The 18,085-nt window shown below is 40.9% G+C and overlaps 3 protein-coding genes and 1 long non-coding RNA gene across 11 annotated transcripts in view; 2 read left to right on the forward strand and 2 right to left on the reverse strand.

Annotated features, from left to right (window-relative positions):
- Positions 1-345: 345 nt before the first annotated feature.
- On the reverse strand, positions 346-10,903 carry vps28 (VPS28 subunit of ESCRT-I). The gene is made up of 10 exons (XM_077195744.1): positions 10,833-10,903; positions 10,312-10,357; positions 10,181-10,209; positions 10,054-10,091; positions 9,809-9,898; positions 8,066-8,171; positions 7,291-7,392; positions 2,636-2,689; positions 2,463-2,554; positions 346-1,185 (listed from the first exon to the last, which is right to left on the reverse strand). Exons 2-10 carry the CDS (start codon positions 10,349-10,351, stop codon positions 1,065-1,067), a joined length of 672 nt encoding a protein of 223 aa, XP_077051859.1. The 5' UTR covers positions 10,352-10,357; positions 10,833-10,903; the 3' UTR covers positions 346-1,064.
- A 538-nt stretch (positions 10,904-11,441) lies between these two features.
- aunip (aurora kinase A and ninein interacting protein) lies at positions 11,442-14,894 on the forward strand. 3 transcript variants are annotated; one of them, XM_077195726.1, is made up of 6 exons: positions 11,442-11,709; positions 11,790-11,898; positions 13,051-13,809; positions 13,973-14,077; positions 14,245-14,654; positions 14,766-14,894. In XM_077195726.1, the coding sequence occupies exons 1-3, from the start codon at positions 11,614-11,616 to the stop codon at positions 13,761-13,763; spliced, it is 918 nt and encodes a 305-aa protein (XP_077051841.1). In that variant the 5' UTR covers positions 11,442-11,613; the 3' UTR covers positions 13,764-13,809; positions 13,973-14,077; positions 14,245-14,654; positions 14,766-14,894. The 3 variants fall into 3 exon arrangements, with proteins under 3 accessions (XP_077051841.1, XP_077051839.1, XP_077051840.1); XM_077195724.1 differs by having other exon boundaries at positions 13,051-13,791; positions 13,968-14,063; positions 14,240-14,654; XM_077195725.1 differs by having other exon boundaries at positions 13,051-13,791; positions 13,968-14,057; positions 14,240-14,654.
- Positions 14,895-14,996: 102 nt separating this feature from the next.
- On the forward strand, positions 14,997-15,713 carry LOC143702198 (uncharacterized). 3 transcript variants are annotated; one of them, XR_013190400.1, is made up of 3 exons: positions 14,997-15,284; positions 15,338-15,412; positions 15,449-15,713. It is a non-coding gene; the product is annotated as an uncharacterized LOC143702198 (long non-coding RNA). The 3 variants fall into 3 exon arrangements; XR_013190401.1 differs by having other exon boundaries at positions 15,338-15,423; positions 15,491-15,555; XR_013190399.1 differs by having other exon boundaries at positions 15,338-15,713.
- Positions 15,714-16,618: 905 nt separating this feature from the next.
- cap2 (cyclase associated actin cytoskeleton regulatory protein 2) overlaps positions 16,619-18,085 on the reverse strand; it is a 46,189-nt gene continuing 44,722 nt past the window's right edge. For all 4 annotated transcript variants that reach the window (XM_077195734.1, XM_077195736.1, XM_077195737.1 and 1 more), the window contains exon 15: positions 16,619-17,809. The gene's annotated coding sequence lies outside the window, so the exon portion shown is untranslated. The remainder of the gene's footprint in view (positions 17,810-18,085) is intronic.

Genomic DNA, 18,085 nt, shown 5'->3' on the forward strand with positions numbered 1-18,085 from the left:
ACATATCTCTTCAGTGGTTTGTACTATTATTTAACGTGTCTTTGGATTGTTCTGCTTACGAAACACTGCAAAAATATATTTTCAAGAGATTTCAGTAGACAAAAAAAAAAACAGAGCTGTGAAAAATAAGTGATCTACAGCTTTACACATCTTTTTACAGAAGACGCCATTGAAAACGCAGCAAGTCTTTCCCTCACAGCCAAGAAGCGTTCGTACCGGTCATGATCCTGCTGTGAATAAGGTCTATTACCACTTGAAATTAAGTATTGGTGGGATAGTCCAACCAAAAGAAAGGATTCAATATGATTTTTGTACACATTAACATCACACATACAACTGGGCAAATTGTTTTTGAAAGTTATGTGGTTTATTTCAAAACTATTTTATTTACAATGGTCATTTAATAATAAATATGACTTATTACATAACGATAAACAAGACCAACACCATGCCAAGGAAAGAGTACACCAAGTTCTTAATCAAGCTCTGTTATAAAAGTCAAGTTAATCAACCAACAAATGTTAGAGTACTGTAAATGAGTGCGTCTCATTTAAATACCGGGAAAAATATATTTTAACAGAAAGTAAACGTGAAGCTGGGGAAACTGTATTATACATTTAAAATGAAATGAAGTACTGAGAATTTAGTATCAAACCTTGCTCTATAATATATTATGAGATCATATTCATATGTCATTTATCACATGTATTAATAGAGGCCAGCATATTTCCCCTTCCTATGTCTATGTATTCGCTATTGACAGCCTAATGATCGGGTCATTCTAGAGAACACTTTCAGATGACCAAGTGATCAAAAAAAAAGAAGCTTTAAATTGAAAAAAAAATACTACTTTGAAAGAGAACAAATCTCTAAACAATATAATCCTAATTGTATTAGCGAACAACGTAAGCCTTAGAAACACAACAGTATTCTAATTGGATTTGAGGTTCCTTCATTGAAATTTAAAGAAACTAATGTTTAAGAGACATAGCCAAAATAGGGAAAAATGAAACAAAGGTTTGATAAAAAGCAGGTGAAGAGGAGATCAGAGATGGAAGGAGCATTTAAGACGAGTGCAAGAAACGATTAAAGGCGTTGTATGCGGACTCCAGGTCAAACAGCATCTGGCGAACCTGAGAGTCATCCAGTTCATCAGACGCAGACATGCTGCTTAGTGTGGTTAACCTGTGAGGAACAACAACGACACAGTGAGCGCGCTTACATCCACACCAAAAATCACATCATTGAAATTACCTGTTATCCAGGTTTGCATGCAAACCAATAACTATGGCTTGGAGAAAAGAAAAAAAAGAAAAAAAAACTATTGCGATTTTTTTAGTTTACGGTTTTAAAATCGTTTTTTTTAATTACATAATCAATATTAATTCAAATCAAATAGCTATATTGCGAGGTGGATAGAAGTTATCCACTTTTGTTGGAAATGTGTTGAGTTTTAAGTGATGTAATATCACTCTCAAGCATCACAAGGTCAATTGTAATCACTTGCAGTGTTTCTAGGGGTGTAACAATATATCGCAATACAAAAATGTAACAATATGTATCGTGGATAGTGACAATTATGTATTGTGTATAGTTCCCCCAAAATAAAGAAAAAATTCAAGTTTTGAGTTTTAGTGTCAGTACTACATTAAACTACTATATATAATGTTGAATGTAATGTATGATAATGCAATGGGATAATGCAATATTTGTGGGTTCTGATAATGCCAAATGTTTGATGTTACCAGTAAAAAGTGGCCAACATTATTTTAAATATATCTAGTGAGTGAAAGATTACAAGCATATTCGACTAAAATAATTCTGTTTTCAGCTTCAGAATCATAAATATTTTTATTCTGGCGTCACTATTGTCCTGTGCATTGGGTTATCAACACCAAGTCCAAGCCTATTCATTTACACACACAATGTAATACCAAATTTACCATTTAAATCAACAGTTAATTTTTTGTTAAACTTTTTCCATATGTCTTGGAGTATCGCAATAATATTGTATCGTGAGTTCAGTATCGTCGTGATATGTATCGAATCGTGAGATGAGGGTATCGCTACAAACCCTAAGTGTTTCCCATTTATTCATTTATTTTTGTTGGCCCGCCACAATATAAATAAACTGTTATTTATTTCTGAGATCAAAGCTGAAATTTTAATGTCTCCAGTCTTCAGTGTCACATGATCCTCCAGAAATCATTCTAATATGATTTGCTGCTCAGGAAACATTTATGATTATTATCAATGTTGAAAACTATAATATTTTTGTGCAAAACGTGATGCATCTATTTTTTCAGGATTCTTTGCTTAGAAAGTTCAAAAGAACAGCATTGATTTGAAATATAATCTTTCGTAACATTTTAAATGTCTTTACTGTTGCTTTTGAATAATTTTATGCATCCTTGCTGAATAAAAGTATGAAATGTCTTTCCCTAAAATGAATCTAGGCTTACCAGAGGTTGACTTTGTCTTTGGCCTCTGAATCTGGAGGCATGTTGCTCATTCTGTTCATGGTCTCCATGAGCTCCCTCAGGTCAGGCTGGATCTACAAAACAATATTCTCACTCATATAATCAAACACATTGTGTTAATCTAATTAAGCTGATTTCATCTGTGAAATGACTACCTCATCCATGGCACGAATCTCAAGTCGAAGTTTGTCCATCACTGTGATAAAGAGCTACACGGGAGAAAACACAAAGGTTACTAAACAAGGTATAGGAGCAGATCTTGCCACTTATTATCAATGCTAAGTATTTATTTTAGAAGGAGCTCAATGCACCACATACTCTACTGTGACAAATTACATTTGGCATTATTTATTCTAGTCTGAGCAAATAAATGACTTAATGCAGCTCCTGGAACAAGAAGGAATCCTCTGTGCTCAATCGATACACTGGCCTTAACTAATTAAAAGCTATTAAAGCTGCAGTAGGTAACTTTTGTACTCAAATATTTGTTAAAACTGTCATTATGTCCTGACAGTAGAATATGAGACAGATAATCTGTAAAAAAAAAAAATCAAGCTCCTCTGGTTACTCCCTGTGGTCCTATTGCCATTTGCAGAAATACACCGCTCCCAGTCAGAAACAACCAATCAGAGCCAGGAGGAATGTCTTGCTGATCACCCCTCTCTTGCACAGCGCGAGCGCGTACCGTCGTTCGTGACTCTCCTGTTCAAACTCGTTCATCCAAATGAACAAATCTTTTTTCTATTTGTTCATTTTGAACAAGTCTTTTTTGGAGTCATTTCGTTCATTCAACGAAATTCATTTTGATGAACGAGTTCGAACAGGATCACGAACGTGCATCACAGAACAGAGCAAGGCGAGCATTTGTGCTTATAAAACTTTTTTTATTTTTTTAAAAGTTTATTTTTTATTTTTGAAATGACCGATCATTTCGCTAGATAAGACCCTTATTCATCGTCTGGTGTCGTTTAAAGCCCTTTGAAGCTGCACTGAAACTGTCATTTGGTCCTTGAAACGTTTGTGTCCTGTTGAAGTCTATTATATGGAGAAAAAGCCTGGAATGTTTTCATTAAAAACCTTAATTTCTTTTCGACTGAAGAAAGAAAGACATGGACATCTTGGATGACATGGGGGTGAGTAAATTATCAGCAAAAGTCTTTTTAAAAGTGAACTAATCCTTTAACGTTATCTTACTAGCTATTTATAACTTATAGAAAGAGTGCAACGTTATAAAGTTACATGTATTGCAAAATACATAATGATTTGAGGACCAAGTTTGTAGTCAAAGTATGGGCAGGCCATAGTCAATGTTAATCATATTGTTGATGTTTCGTCCCTATTAGTGAATGTTCCATAACTGTTTATAATCCGCCGTCATCGGTGGTCCTGCTTACTAGCCTGCGCGTTCACAGCAGGCTCTGCTGTGGGGGAGGAGCTGTGGGGGGAGGAGCTGTGGAGGGAGGAGCTGTGGAGGGAGGAGCTGTGGGGGAGGAGCTGTGGAGGGAGGAGCTGTGGAGGGAGGAGCTGTGGAGGGAGGAGCTGTGAGGGAGGAGCTGTGGAGGGAGGAGCTGTGGAGGGAGGAGCTGTGGAGGGAGGAGCTGTGGGGGAGGAGCTGTGAGGGAGGAGCTGTGGAGGGAGGAGCTGTGGAGGGAGGAACTGTGGAGGGAGGAGCTGTGGAGGAGGAGCTGTGGGGGAGGAGCTGTGGGGGAGGAGCTGTGGAGGAGGAGCTGTGGAGGGAGGAGCTGTGGGAGGAGTGGGAGGAGCTGTGGAGGGAGGAGTGGGAGGAGCTGTGGAGGGAGGAGCTGTGGATGAGGAGCTGTGGAGGGAGGAGCTGTGGAGGGAGGAGCTGTGGAGGGAGGAGCTGTGGAGGAAGGAGCTGTGAAGGAAGGAGCTGTGGAGGAAGGAGCTGTGGAGGAAGGAGCTGTGGAGGGAGGAGCTGTGGTGGGAGGAGCTGTGGGAGGAGCTGTGGAGGGAGGAGCTGTGGATGAGGAGCTGTGGAGGAAGGAGCTGTGGATGAGGAGCTGTGGGGGAGGAGCTGTGGAGGGAGAAGCTGTGGGGGATGAGCTGTGGGGGAGGAGCTGTGGGGGGAGGAGCTGTGGAGGGAGGAGCTGTGAGGGAGGAGCTGTGGAGGGAGGAGCTGTGAGGGAGGAGCTGTGAGGGAGGAGCTGTGGAGGAAGGAGCTGTGGAGGAAGGAGCTGTGGAGGAAGGAGCTGTGGAGGAAGGAGCTGTGGAGGAAGGAGCTGTGGAAGGAGTGGGAGGAGCTGTGGAGGGAGGAGCTGTGGATGAGGAGCTGTGGAGGAAGGAGCGGTGAAGGAAGGAGCTGTGGAGGAAGGAGCTGTGGATGAGGAGCTGTGGAGGGAGGAGCTGTGGAGGGAGGAGCTGTGGGAGGAGTGGGAGGAGCTGTGGAGGGAGGAGCTGTGGATGAGGAGCTGTGGAGGAAGGAGCTGTGGATGAGGAGCTGTGGGGGAGGAGCTGTGGAGGGAGAAGCTGTGGGGGATGAGCTGTGGGGGAGGAGCTGTGGGGGGAGGAGCTGTGGAGGGAGGAGCTGTAAGGGAGGAGCTGCAAGGGAGGAGCTGTGGAGGGAGGAGCTGTGGAGGGAGGAGCTGTGGAGGAAGGAGCTGTGGAGGAAGGAGCTGTGGATGAGGAGCTGTGGAGGGAGGAGCTGTGGAGGGAGGAGCTGTGGATGAGGAGCTGTGGAGGAAGGAGCTGTGGAGGAAGGAGCTGTGGAGGAAGGAGCTGTGGGAGGAGTGGGAGGAGCTGTGGAGAGAGGAGCTGTGGAGGAAGGAGCTGTGGAGGAAGGAGCTGTGGAGGAAGGAGCTGTGGAGGAAGGAGCTGTGGGGGGAGGAGCTGTGGGGGGAGGAGCTGTGGAGGGAGGAGCTGTGGAGGGAGGAGCTGTGGGGGAGGAGCTGTGGAGGGAGGAGCTGTGGTGGGAGGAGCTGTGGTGGGAGGAGCTGTGAGGGAGGAGCTGTGGAGGGAGGAGCTGTGGAGGGAGGAGCTGTGGAGGGAGGAGCTGTGGAGGGAGGAGCTGTGGATGAGGAGCTGTGGAGGGAGGAGCTGTGGATGAGGAGCTGTGGAGGGAGGAGCTGTGGAGGGAGGAGCTGTGGAGGGAGGAGCTGTAGGAGGAGGAGCTGTGGAGGGAGGAGCTGTGGTGGGAGGAGCTGTGGTGGGAGGAGCTGTGGAGGGAGGAGCTGTGGAGGGAGGAGCTGTGGAGGGAGGAGCTGTGGGGGGAGGAGCTGTGGGGGAGGATCTGTGGAGGGAGGATCTGTGGAGGGAGGAGCTGTGGAGGGAGGAGCTGTGGAGGGAGGAGCTGTAGTGGGAGGAGCTGCGGAGGGAGGAGCTGTGGGGGAGGAGCTGCGGAGGGAGGAGCTGCGAAGGGAGGAGCTGCGGAGGGAGGAGCTGTGGAGGGAGGAGCTGTGGCGGGAGGAGCTGTGGGGGAGGAGCTGTGGAGGGAGGAGCTGTGGGGGAGGAGCTGTGGAGGAGGAGCTGTGGGAGGAGCTGTGGGGGAGGAGCTGTGGGGGAGGAGCTGTGGGAGGAGTGGGAGGAGCTGTGGAGGAGGAGCTGTGGAGGGAGGAGCTGTGGGAGGAGTGGGAGGAGCTGTGGAGGGAGGAGTGGGAGGAGCTGTGGAGGGAGGAGCTGTGGATGAGGAGCTGTAAAGGGAGGAGCTGTGGGAGGAGTGGGAGGAGCTGTGGAGGGAGGAGCTTTGGGAGGAGTGGGAGGAGCTGTGGAGGGAGGAGCAGTGGGGGAGGAGCTGTGGAGGGAGGAGCTGTGGAGGGAGGAGCTGTGGAGGGAGGAGCTGTGGAGGGAGGAGCTGTGGAGGGAGGAGTGGGAGGAGCTGTGGAGGGAGGAGCTGTGGATGAGGAGCTATGGAGGGAGGAGCTGTGGAAGGAGTGGGAGGAGCTGTGGAGGGAGGAGCTGTGGAAGGAGCTGTGGAGGGAGGAGCTGTGGAAGGAGTGGGAGGAGCTGTGGAAGGAGTGGGAGGAGCTGTGGAGGGAGGAGCTGTGGAGGGAGGAGCTGTGGAGGGAGGAGCTGTGGGGGAGGAGCTGTGGAGGAAGGAGCTGTGGAGGAAGGAGCTGTGGAGGAAGGAGCTGTGGAGGGAGGATCTGTGGAAGGAGTGGGAGGAGCTGTGGAGGAAGGAGCTGTGGAGGGAGGAGCTGTGGGGGAGGAGCTGTGGGGGAGGAGCTGTGGGGAGGAGCTGTGGAGGAAGGAGCTGTGGAGGGAGGAGCTATGGGAGGAGTGGGAGGAGCTGTGGAGGGAGGAGCTGTGGAGGAAGGAGCTGTGGAGGAAGGAGCTGTGGAAGGAGTGGGAGGAGCTGTGGAGGAAGGAGCTGTGGAGGGAGGAGCTGTGGAGGGAGGAGCTGTGGGGGAGGAGCTGTGGGGGAGGAGCTGTGGGGGAGGAGCTGTGGAGGAAGGAGCTGTGGAGGGAGGATCTGTGGGAGGAGTGGGAGGAGCTGTGGGGGAGGAGCTGTGGGGAGGAGCTGTGGAGGGAGGAGCTGTGGAGGGAGGAGCTGTGGGAGGAGTGGGAGGAGCTGTGGAGGGAGGAGCTGTGGAGGAAGGAGCTGTGGAAGGAGTGGGAGGAGCTGTGGAGGAAGGAGCTGTGGAGGGAGGAGCTGTGGGGGAGGAGCTGTGGGGGAGGAGCTGTGGAGGGAGGAGCTGTGGAGGGAGGAGCTGTGGAGGGAGGAGCTGTGGCAGAGAGCAAGGGGGTTGGACCTGTAAGTTGTGCTTGTTCAAATTTTCAGGCTAAGCCAACATTTTCTCAAAACTCCCTACTGCAGCTTTAATTCTAGGCTGCATTAAGAGTTTAAGATACATACAGAAACGATGTCTGCAATGCAGCGGTTCAGGTTGCCCTTGTCATCCTTAATGGTGATTGGTCGATCCTCTTTGATCCTCTCCATAGCCAGTGGACAGTCCAGCTGCAAGACACACAAGAGAAAAAATATTTAAAAAAGCAAATTCTTGATATACAGTCAAACCAAAATTTATTCAGACACTTTTAACATTTCTCACATTATCACAAGTTATTTCGCCATAGTTTTGAAAATGGTAATAAAATATGACATCTTGTTCCTGATGAAATTTTGTCCGTACTTCTGTTAGACTCTCACACATTATGAATTATGTTGAATATCTGTCAGCTGTTAAATTTAACTACACAATTAGATAATACCAGTTTAGCTCAACCAGTTACCAAGCAATGCTTCATGTTGTTCAGTCTGTGGTGTAAAAAGGTGCATTAGTTATTAAAGAAAAAACACTTCAGCAAAACATGATCAGCTCAAAGTGTCCCAATCATTTTTGATCCCAAATTTGTATATATTTTTCTTGTAGTCACTGTATGAAGAATATTTGGGTATTCAAAGTTTACTTTATTTAGCTATCCTCACTACTTACGTAAATGAACTAAAGTGTCACTAGTAAAAAAATATAAAAAATTATATCTAGTGCGCAAGTCATTTTTGGTTTGACTGTTTATAGTGGTGCAATGGACCAATACATCACTAACCAAAGATACAAAAGAGACAAAGAATTTAGAGTTACTTATCAGTAAAATTAAATAGTAAAATTATTCAGTAAAATAAGCTATACCCTGTATTTCCGACAGAAGTCATCGATGGAGCCCACATCTGATCCCTGGACTTGTTTGAAAGCAGCCTTGTACTGGACAAGCAATCTTGAGCAAGCTCCTGTATATCTGCAAAAACAAAGCAAATATTTATTATACATGGACGGATAATGTGTCAATAAGGGTGGGGTCACTTTAGCGGAGTTCACAGGCATAAAAGGTCCATTGAAAAGAGTTTTGGAAAGAAATTAACAATATGATATGGCGTATCCTGTGTTTTTCATTCTTGGTATTCATCTGATACCTGGAATATTAAAAAGGACACTCAAGTATTGATAGACGTGTGTATTCTACATGCCAAACGGCTCATCGCCATTTATTGTATATAAAAAGACAGAAAGCCCTACTATAATTTGATGGTTATGAGAAATATCTTCATGGAGACGATAACATATACTCTTAAGGGTAAAGAAATCAAATTAAATGGGTATGGAGTCCTTTTTTATTATTTATTGAACATGGGGATATTAACGATATAACAGGGGAAACAAAATGCTTGAAAAGGCATTTTATTCATATGAAAAATATAAATTTTAATGTGCACTATATTTACCCTATTTTATTGCTTATCATATCCGTGGCTATTATTGATTGCAATGTATTGTTAACTCTGACTTCCAGGTGTATGGGAGTGTAATGAAATTCAAGGATTTTGGAAGGAGATAGTTTTCATGATTGGTAAACTAACTGAAGTAAATATCCCTCTTGCACCCAAACTCTGTCTGTTTCATATATACCCAGTAAATCTTGAGGTGAATGCAAGAAAGCGCAGACTGTTTTTATTTTAGTATTTTATTTTATTTTACTTCAGGCCAAGCGTACTATTGCTTTAAAATGGAAGGAAACCCAAGGACCTAACCCAGGTCAGTGGTTTAAAGAAATGACCAGCAACCTTGCCTTGGAAAAACTTACTTATGTTGTTAAAGGAAAAAACTAAAAGACTTTGATCAAATTTGGGCTCCATTCTTACATTACTGTAACCAAGTTGACCAGACAATATGGGATGATTGAACTACCTAACTCTTCTGTAGTGGTCATGTCCAATATTTAACTCAGTTCCTGTAATCCAGCAAAACAAATAGTAGCTCTGGTAAAATAGTAGAATTAAACTACAAAATGTCAGGATGTGGGCTGTAATATCAAAATGTACATTTTATTTATTTCATTTTACATTATTTTATGGTTTAGTGTTGTTCTGGATGTCCTGTAATGTGTATCTTATTATCTACATTCTTAATAGTTTATTTGTTTCTTACTCATTATTTTGTTTATTTTATTGTCTTTATGTTCAAACAAAAACCAATAAAAAATGTTGAAAAAAAACTCTGACTTCCAAAGTAAATATGGCATTATCCAATGTTGGTTTGTGCTAATGCACTTTTTATGTAATATGGTGTTTTTGTTTTTGTACATTATATGTGATGTACACTGTTGTGTAATTGTTCAAGAAAATGTAATAAAAAACAGCATTTAAAAAGAAGGGGGGAAAAAAGGACCATTGTCTCTTGTCAATAGAATAGCGATATATAAAGCCAAGTCACTTTCAAACCAATCAGCTTTCTGTTGAATCTGCGCAGAATTATTTTGCCCTGGATTTTGCATGGATTTCTATTGATATGACTGTGCTTTGCCTGAGAAAAATCCCTGAACTACAGTAAATGTGACCATACCTTAAATCATGACATTTTGCACACAAAAAAACTCACTCATTTGGAGTCACGCAGTCCTTAATGTAGGCTTTTTCAAGAGCCTGGAGGGTTTTGACCACAGCAAACAACTCTGCCATGTTGTCATACCTTTCAAAATGAAATAAAAAGGGCATTAAATGCAACCCGATCACTTAATCAGCATCCGACACTGTCTTTACGGTGACATCAATTAGTAAGACAAATAAAGAAAGAAAGAAGCTCAAAATAGACCCAGCTGAACAATATGATGTCAGTTAACTTACTTTTCCCTTTCTCTGGCATTTTTGTACAATTTCACTTCCTGAAACAAGCAAAGACAGTCATTTAAAGAAAAATAATGACAGTGAGTGCATTATTAAAATAAAAAGAGTGAACAATCTAACATTTTACCTCATACAGTTCTTGCTTGTTGGCAGGCGCTGGTTAAGTTAAAGCAGAAAGGGAAAACAGAGATATGAATTCCTGAAGATATGTGAAAATATGAAAGAATGAAATGCTTGGATTGATTATTCCTGTCTCACCTCCTCCCATCACTCCAGAAGCAGGTATTCCATGAAACATGATGAACTACAAAACAATGAAGAGGCAATCAGATGAATCAATATGTTTTTGTTTTAGCCACGAGCCAGTACTTTTCTCAAAGAAACGAATACTGTGATTAAATATCAAAACGTACTGATCTGATCTCAAACACAGGAAATACTATTCAAACTTATAGACCGACAGACAACATATGTGACTTAATAGATTTTAGACATTAAACGAGCAGTTTGACGCAAGGTAAATGGTGAATCGAGTTTATTATACAACAGCTGATTTTGTTTTGTTTATTTCCTGAGCGATGCTAGCTCACGCAACTAGCTACGATTTAGCTTTCATTCCGCTGAAAGTGTAAACGATAACGTTACGTTGAAATCTTTCACTAATTCGCACCTTATAGAAGTATATAACGTTAACGTGATTATACAATTACATATTATTAAAATATGACAGGGGTTTTTAACAAAAAACGCACCAGGAAAATTTAAAAGAATTCACTCACCCTTATATTGACGTCACCACTGTTGCAAACTGACGTGACGTCGCCGGATGATTTCGTAACATCCTGTTTTATTTTATCCCTTTATTACAACAATATGCTTATGCTAATAATATAAATTATATTTAATCTCAACTCTAACGTGATTATTATTTATTCAACTTGACATTCAAAGAAAACTAACATTTATGCGCAAGTTTCATGGTGAGGGTTGCCAAGTCCCTCTAATATTTCCACACTGCTAAATAAACCGTGCTTTATTGACTCAGTTAAACACAATATAGCTAGTTTATAGAATAATAACTGTTTTATATATTATATTATTTATTTACTTAATTTAACATTAAAAGAAAACTAACATTTACGTGTACGTTTCATGGTGAGGGTTGCCAATTCCCTTTAACGTTTCCACACTGATAGATATACCAGCTTTATAGACTCAGTTTTTAAATTTTAATAACTTTTTATAGCATAGTAACTGTTTTATATAGTAGCCTATATTATACAATATCGGAAGACAATCATCTTCATCATTATAACCAGTGATATTAATAAAAACGGATATGTCAGTGATTCGCGAGGATACTTGGCAACCCGAGTCTCTTTGAATCAATGCGCGCGCGGGAAGGATTAGATGTAGTAAACAGAGAATCTCGAGGAGTTGTACATAAAAGTAACTAAAATACGACCTTCTAAACATTATCAATCATTACCTGTTTATTGTGAGATTATTAGCGAATTATATGTTCCACATTTGAGTGCGTGAGAGATTTGTAAACACAGAATGAAATCCTCCAAGAGCACTAAAGCGAAACCTGCTAAAGAAGAAGAGTGTGGGATATGGCTCGACACGAAAGAGTTAAAGGAGAAGAAACAGCAGGTAAAACAGTAAGATATGTTATTATACCAGATTAACTTATTGCAGTTGTATTTGAAGTATATTTTCTTTGTCTGCTCCAGTTGAAAGGTCCGATATCCAGACTGACAGTGAGTTTCACTCAGACTAAACTCAACATGCCCGTCACGAGACAGAGCATTATATCATCCTTCTTTACACACACACACTCAGGTGAGACAATACACAACTGTGCACACTGTAACTGTATCGGATTATGTGTTACTAAACTGTTATCTTTAATGTACACCTTTAATATTCAATTCAATTGACGTGTATTTGTAGAGCGCTTTTCACAATAACATCATTTCAAAGCAGCTTCACATAAAGTGTGTTTCAGAAATGTAACGTTACACAAAGTCACAGTTAGCTAAAAATTTATTAATTTAAACAATGTAATAATTTAATGCAGAAACAATGAGCTCATTGAAGTAATTGTTTGTTAACAAATGATTATGACATTTAGAAAATATAGCATTGGTGCAATTGTCTTTAACACACACACACACATGATTGTTGTGTAATATGTCTTTGTCTATATAACTTTAATTTTAGTAATACTTTAGACGACTAGCTAAAATAAAATAAGTTTTATTTAAAAAATGTTTTTCGGATTATGTTACTAAACAGTTATCATTATTATTAACCTTAAATAGTCTTAAATACACACACACATGATTGTTTTGTAGTATGTCTTTATCTATATACTTTTAATTTTAGTAACACTTTGGACAACTAGCAAAAATAAATTGTTTTATTTAATATTTTTTCCAGATATCGTTTATTTTATTTCATATAATGAAAAAGCGTTGGTGTTGTTTTTTTTTTGGGCATGGTTAATTATATTAATAACTCTGGTGTGTGTGTGTGTGTGTGTGTGTGTGTGTGTGTGTGTGTGTGTGTGTGTGTGTGTGTGTGTGTGTGTGTGTGTGTGTGTGTGTGTGTGTGTGTGTGTGTGTGTGTGTAACAAAACAAATTTGTTACTTGAAATTAAATAAACTTTAACTGAAATTAACTTTAACTTATTTTATTTCTGCTAGCTCCTGAAATAAACATTTCTAAATTTATTTTATTTTAACCGGATGTACTAAAATAACGAAAAGTGGAATAAAAAAAATTAATGCAAACTATATAGAAATATAAAAATAAAAAAAAACATGCAACAAAATTACTAAAACTTTAACTAAAATTAAAATGTAAAATACAAAAATAGAAACTAATTCAAAATATTACTATCTCAACTAACACACACAAACATCTTTAATGTGATGATAAACGGTTTAATCTGAGTTTAACCCGTTTTCTGACCGGTGTTTCTGTGCTCAGACCCGAACCGAAGTGCGACACACACCGGGAACAAACGCAAACATGGCATGACCTCGGACTCAACCCGTCCAACATCTGAGCTGGACCCGCAGAACCGGGACGGGTCGTCACACAAGGACCAAAAAGAGCAGCGTTTCTTCCATTTAATACGTGGAGAAGAGTCGGAGGACGAGGAACCGCCTGAAAAAAGGAGACATGTTGCCCATTATATACAAGAATATGACCAAAATGTGTTAAAGACGCATCAGAATAAAGAAGAGAATCCAAATAAAATGGTTCCTCATGGAGGTCAGAAAGCCACAGTTAAGGGGCGTGTCTTAACCCCTCGACCTGTCAATCAAAACCACAGCAGTGGCGAGTGTGAAACTAAAGCGTCAGCCATGAGCCGGCTGGGGAAAGAGAATAACTGGCCCGAATCGTCTCCTAAACGACGGAGAGTTTCCAGTCCTGCCAAGTGCAGGTTGAAGGAGAAACACACACTTGTTTCCCCTGAGAAGTGTGTGAGCGCAGGAGAAAGCCTGGCTTCGCTGTTCACTCAGGACTCGGAGGGTTTGTGTGTGATCGCTCATCGAGACCGGCACTCGCTGACAGAGCGCAGGAACTCGTCTGAGGACAACAGTCACGGTTACAGTGTGTGTGTGTTAGTGGAGGAGGAGGAGGAGGAGATGCTGTTCACTCAGGACTCAGAGGGAAACATGGTCATCAAGCATTGAGTGTGTGTGCGTGCGTGTGTGTGTGTGTGTGTGTGTGTGTGTGTGTGTGTGTGTGTGTGTGTGTGTGTGTGTGAGTAGAGGAGATGCTGTTCACTCAGGACTCGGAGGGTTTGTGTGTGATCGCTCATCGAGACCGGCACTCGCTGACAGAGCGCAGGAACTCGTCTGAGGACAACAGTCACGGTTACAGTGTGTGTGTGTTAGTGGAGGAGGAGGAGGAGGAGATGCTGTTCACTCAGGACTCAGAGGGAAACATGGTCATCAAGCATTGAGTGTGTGTGCGTGCGTGTGTGTGTGTGTGTGTGTGTGTGTGTGTGTGTGTGTGTGTGTGTGTGTGTGTGTGTGAGTAGAGGAGATGCTGTTCACTCAGGACTCGGAGGGTTTGTGTGTGATCGCTCATCGAGACCGGCACTCGCTGACAGAGCGCAGGAACTCGTCTGAGGACAACAGTCACGGTTACAGTGTGTGTGTGTTAGTGGAGGAGGAGGAAGAGGAGATGCTGTTCACTCAGGACTCAGAGGGAAACATGGTCATCAAGCATTGAGTGTGTGTGCGTGTGTGTGTGTGTGAGTAGAGGAGATGCTGTTCACTCAGGACTCAGAGGGAAACATGGTCATCAAGCATTGAGTGTGTGTGTGTGTGTGTGTGTGTGTGTGTGTGTGTGTGTGAGTAGAGGAGATGCTGTTCACTCAGGACTCAGAGGGAAACATGGTCATCAAGCATTGAGTGTGTGTGTGTGCGTGCGTGTGTGTGTGTGTGTGTGTGTGTGTGTGTGTGTGTGTGTGTGTGTGTGTGAGTAGAGGAGGAGGAGATGCTGTTCACTCAGGACTCAGAGGGAAACATGGTCATCAAGCATTGAGTGTGTGTGCGTGTGCGTGTGTGTGTGTGTGTGTGTGTGTGTGTGTGTGAGTAGAGGAGATGCTGTTCACTCAGGACTCAGAGGGAAAAATGGTCATCAAGCAGTGTGTGTGTGTGTGTGCGTGTGCGTGTGTGTGTTAGTAGAGGAGGAGGAGGAGATGCTGTTCACTCAGGACTCAGAGGGAAACATGGTCATCAAGCATTGAGTGTGTGTGTGTGTGTGTTAAACACATTAGAATTACCACAAAAACACTAGTTTAAATGCTTGTATGGATTTTTGTATATTTAATATTTTTTTCAAGATATTGGTTATTTTATTTCATATAACAAAATTGTGGTGGTGGTGTTTTTTTTTTGCTACACACTCTGGTGTGTGTGTGTTCAGTTTGTGTGAGTAAAGAGTGTGAGTGTGTGTGTTCAGTTTGTGTGAGTGTGTGTGTGTTCAGTTTGTGTGAGTAAAGAGTGTGTGTGTGTGTGTTCAGTTTGTGTGAGTAAAGAGTGTGAGTGTGTGTGTGTGTGTGTGTGTTCAGTTTGTGTGAGTAAAGAGTGTGAGTGTGTGTGTGTGTGTGTGTTCAGTTTGTGTGAGTAAAGAGTGTGAGTGTGTGTGTGTGTGTGTGTTCAGTTTGTGTGAGTGAAGAGTGTGAGTGTGTTCAGTTTGTGTGAGTGAAGAGTGTGTGTGTTCAGTTTGTGTGTGTGTTCAGTTTGTGTGAGTAAAGAGTGTGAGTGTGTGTTCAGTTTGTGTGAGTGAAGAGTGTGTGTGTTCAGTTTGTGTGAGTAAAGAGTGTGAGTGTGTTCAGTTTGTGTGAGTGAAGAGTGTGTGTGTTCAGTTTGTGTGTGTGTGTGTGTGTGTTCAGTTTGTGTGAGTAAAGAGTGTGAGTGTGTGTGTGTTCAGTTGGTGTGAGTGTGTTCAGTTTGTGTGAGTGAAGAGTGTGTGTGTTCAGTTTGTTTGTGAGTAACACTTTAGACGACTAGCTAAAATAAAATAAAAATAGTAAAAAAACAATATTATTACTATTATTTAGAAGCTCTTGGTTTTTAAGTGACACAGTGTAAAACATAAACAATGAAATGCAAATAAAGCCCAAAATGCTGTAATATTGTGTAATGACTCCTGTGTGCCAGCAGAAGGCAGAGTGTGTTTACTGTCCGTCTGATGAATTATAAACCTGTGCTTATAGAATCGACTATATTTTTGAATGCTGTGTGTCACATTAATAAACATAAGCTCTATAGTTTATGTTTTGTATTTCTGTAGATTGCCAACATGAGCGAGGAGAATACTTCACATTCTGTTCTCGTTCGCCACGTTCATGTTTCTCATTAAAGTCAGGAAAAGAATCTAAAGAGCATATGCCGACAAATTCACTCTTTTTTCATGCATTCATAATTAATGTCAAATTTGATGATCCCGTTGCGAAGGGAATTTTTTTTACATGTAAAAAACCAAAAAAATTGGTTATTAAAAATAAACAATTGTCTTTTATAGTGTCCTTGTGCTATAAACAGCTTCATATTTATTCCCCACAAAACTTTTATTTTGCCGTACTGATAATAACTAGTCCTGTCAATACAGTAAAATAATCAGAATTTTATTAAAAATCATGATTTCTGATCGTTCTTTAGAAAGCAGAATGAAACCGTAATATCAATTTTGTTGAATGTGAGCAAATTATTACGCTAAACATTATTCATTAGCCATTTTTAAATCGAGTCTTAAAACTTTTTATTTCAGGATTGCTTTTAATTGACTCATTTTGTTGTTTATTTATTCAGCGTTATCTCTTTTTTTGTTGTTGTCTACTTTGTGTTTTAATTTATATTATTGTGTTTTAGCGCTTTGAGATTGCAATTTTAAAGGCACTATATACATTTTTTTTTAAATTATCATTATTATTAATATCTGCACAATTTTACTTTGACAGATTTGAAAACACATTTTGGGTCCCGGACCCATAAACGGACGATAAACAGGATAAAAAGATACAAATAACAGTGTAACAGGTTCATGATTACTTTATTTGATTAAATTCATGTGAAAATACTTATAAAGTACAGTGTGATTTAGTACAGTGTTCACATTCTACTGAGTTTATGCATCATTTATAAATGTGCATTTCATGTTTAGTTAAATGAGGACTATTTACTGACCAAGCAAATGTAATATAATTCCCTTTTAAGCACTGAAGAATGCTACATATTAATACATGTTGGCATACATTCAAAGAGTTCAAGACCTTCCTGTTGAACAAACATTTAAAGCATGTACATGTACAGGTAGATTTAAAAGTGAGACCAAAGAAAGAAAAACTAGGAAACAATTTAGGACAACTGAAGTTTGATCAGCCGCATTTACTTAACGAGATCGATTATGCGCTTCTATAAAGTCTTGATGTTGTTTTCAGGCTCTACTAGAACAGGTTTTCCTGCTTGAATGTTGATTATTTTCCTCATATTCTCACTTGTTGCGGCTCCTCTCTTCCCAGTCTGTCAGTAACGCTCTGTTTAGTTCCTGTCTCTATGAAGCCCCTCCTTCTGAAAAGCACACTGTGCTCTGATTGGTCGGCTGGAGCAGTGTGTTGTGATTGGTCGAGCGGTTCGAGTGTGTTTAGGAAATGTCCCGCCCCTTACCATAACCGCCAAGTTTAACACACTATTAACTAACTCAACCAGGCCCCGCCCCTTTATTCTGCGCATGAATTATTATAATGAGGAATATTGTGACGTATTTGTAACATTACACACTAAAGAAAGATTTAATAGGTCCTCTTTGATGTTATAACGCAGTACTTTTATTACAGTCATAACTATCCTGACAAACATTTCTGACATACAGGAGTCAGTTTCAGATGATGGTCTGAGATTATGATAAAATTAAGCAATGTTATCTTGAACTATATTAAAATAATATAAAACCTTATAAAAAATACCTCGAAAGGCACTCATTCGTTTGCAGAACAAAGGCCAGTATCACACTAGATTTGATTGTATAAGATTCATTAACATTTGATTTCACACAGTCTGCGCCCAAAGCCTGAAGATGCACTTTATCTTGCCAAATAAACATGTTTTATGCAGAAGAATATTGTTATGAACTGAAACTGGGATCTGTAAACTAGGAAATGTCAAATGTGATGGTGCAAAACACAGAGGACTGGTTTCCCTATAAAGATGAGTTGTAGCTAAATATACTTATACAGGTCCTTCTCAAAAAATTAGCATATTGTGATAAAGTTCATTATTTTCCATAATGTAATGATAAAAATTAAACTTTCATATATTTTAGATTTATTGCACACCAACTGAAATATTTCAGGTGTTTTATTGTTTTAATACTGATGATTTTGGCATACAGCTCATGAAAACCCAAAATTCCTGTCTCAAAAAATTAGCATATTTCATCCGACCAATAAAAGAAGTGTTTTTAATACAAAAAAAAAAGTCAACCTTCAAATAATTATGTTCAG

This window comes from Siphateles boraxobius, unplaced genomic scaffold, assembly GCF_051911475.1.
Source record: "Siphateles boraxobius isolate OS27281-9 unplaced genomic scaffold, OSU_SipBor_1 35, whole genome shotgun sequence".
NCBI classification, from domain to species: Eukaryota; Metazoa; Chordata; class Actinopteri; order Cypriniformes; family Leuciscidae; genus Siphateles; species Siphateles boraxobius.

Coding starts and splice junctions, on each gene's coding strand:
- aunip (XM_077195726.1), top strand. CDS start 11,614: ATGAAATCCTCCAAGAGCACTAAAGCGAAACCTGCTAAAGAAGAAGAG. Junction 11,710..11,789: donor TAAAGGAGAAGAAACAGCAG/GTAAAACAGTAA, acceptor TGTCTGCTCCAG/TTGAAAGGTCCGATATCCAG. Junction 11,899..13,050: donor CTTTACACACACACACTCAG/GTGAGACAATAC, acceptor TTCTGTGCTCAG/ACCCGAACCGAAGTGCGACA.
- vps28 (XM_077195744.1), bottom strand. CDS start 10,351: ATGTTTCATGGAATACCTGCTTCTGGAGTGATGGGAGGAG. Junction 8,172..9,808: donor GACTGCGTGACTCCAAATGA/GTGAGTTTTTTT, acceptor TTGTTTTTGCAG/ATATACAGGAGCTTGCTCAA. Junction 7,393..8,065: donor ACTTCTGTCGGAAATACAGG/GTATAGCTTATT, acceptor TGTGTCTTGCAG/CTGGACTGTCCACTGGCTAT.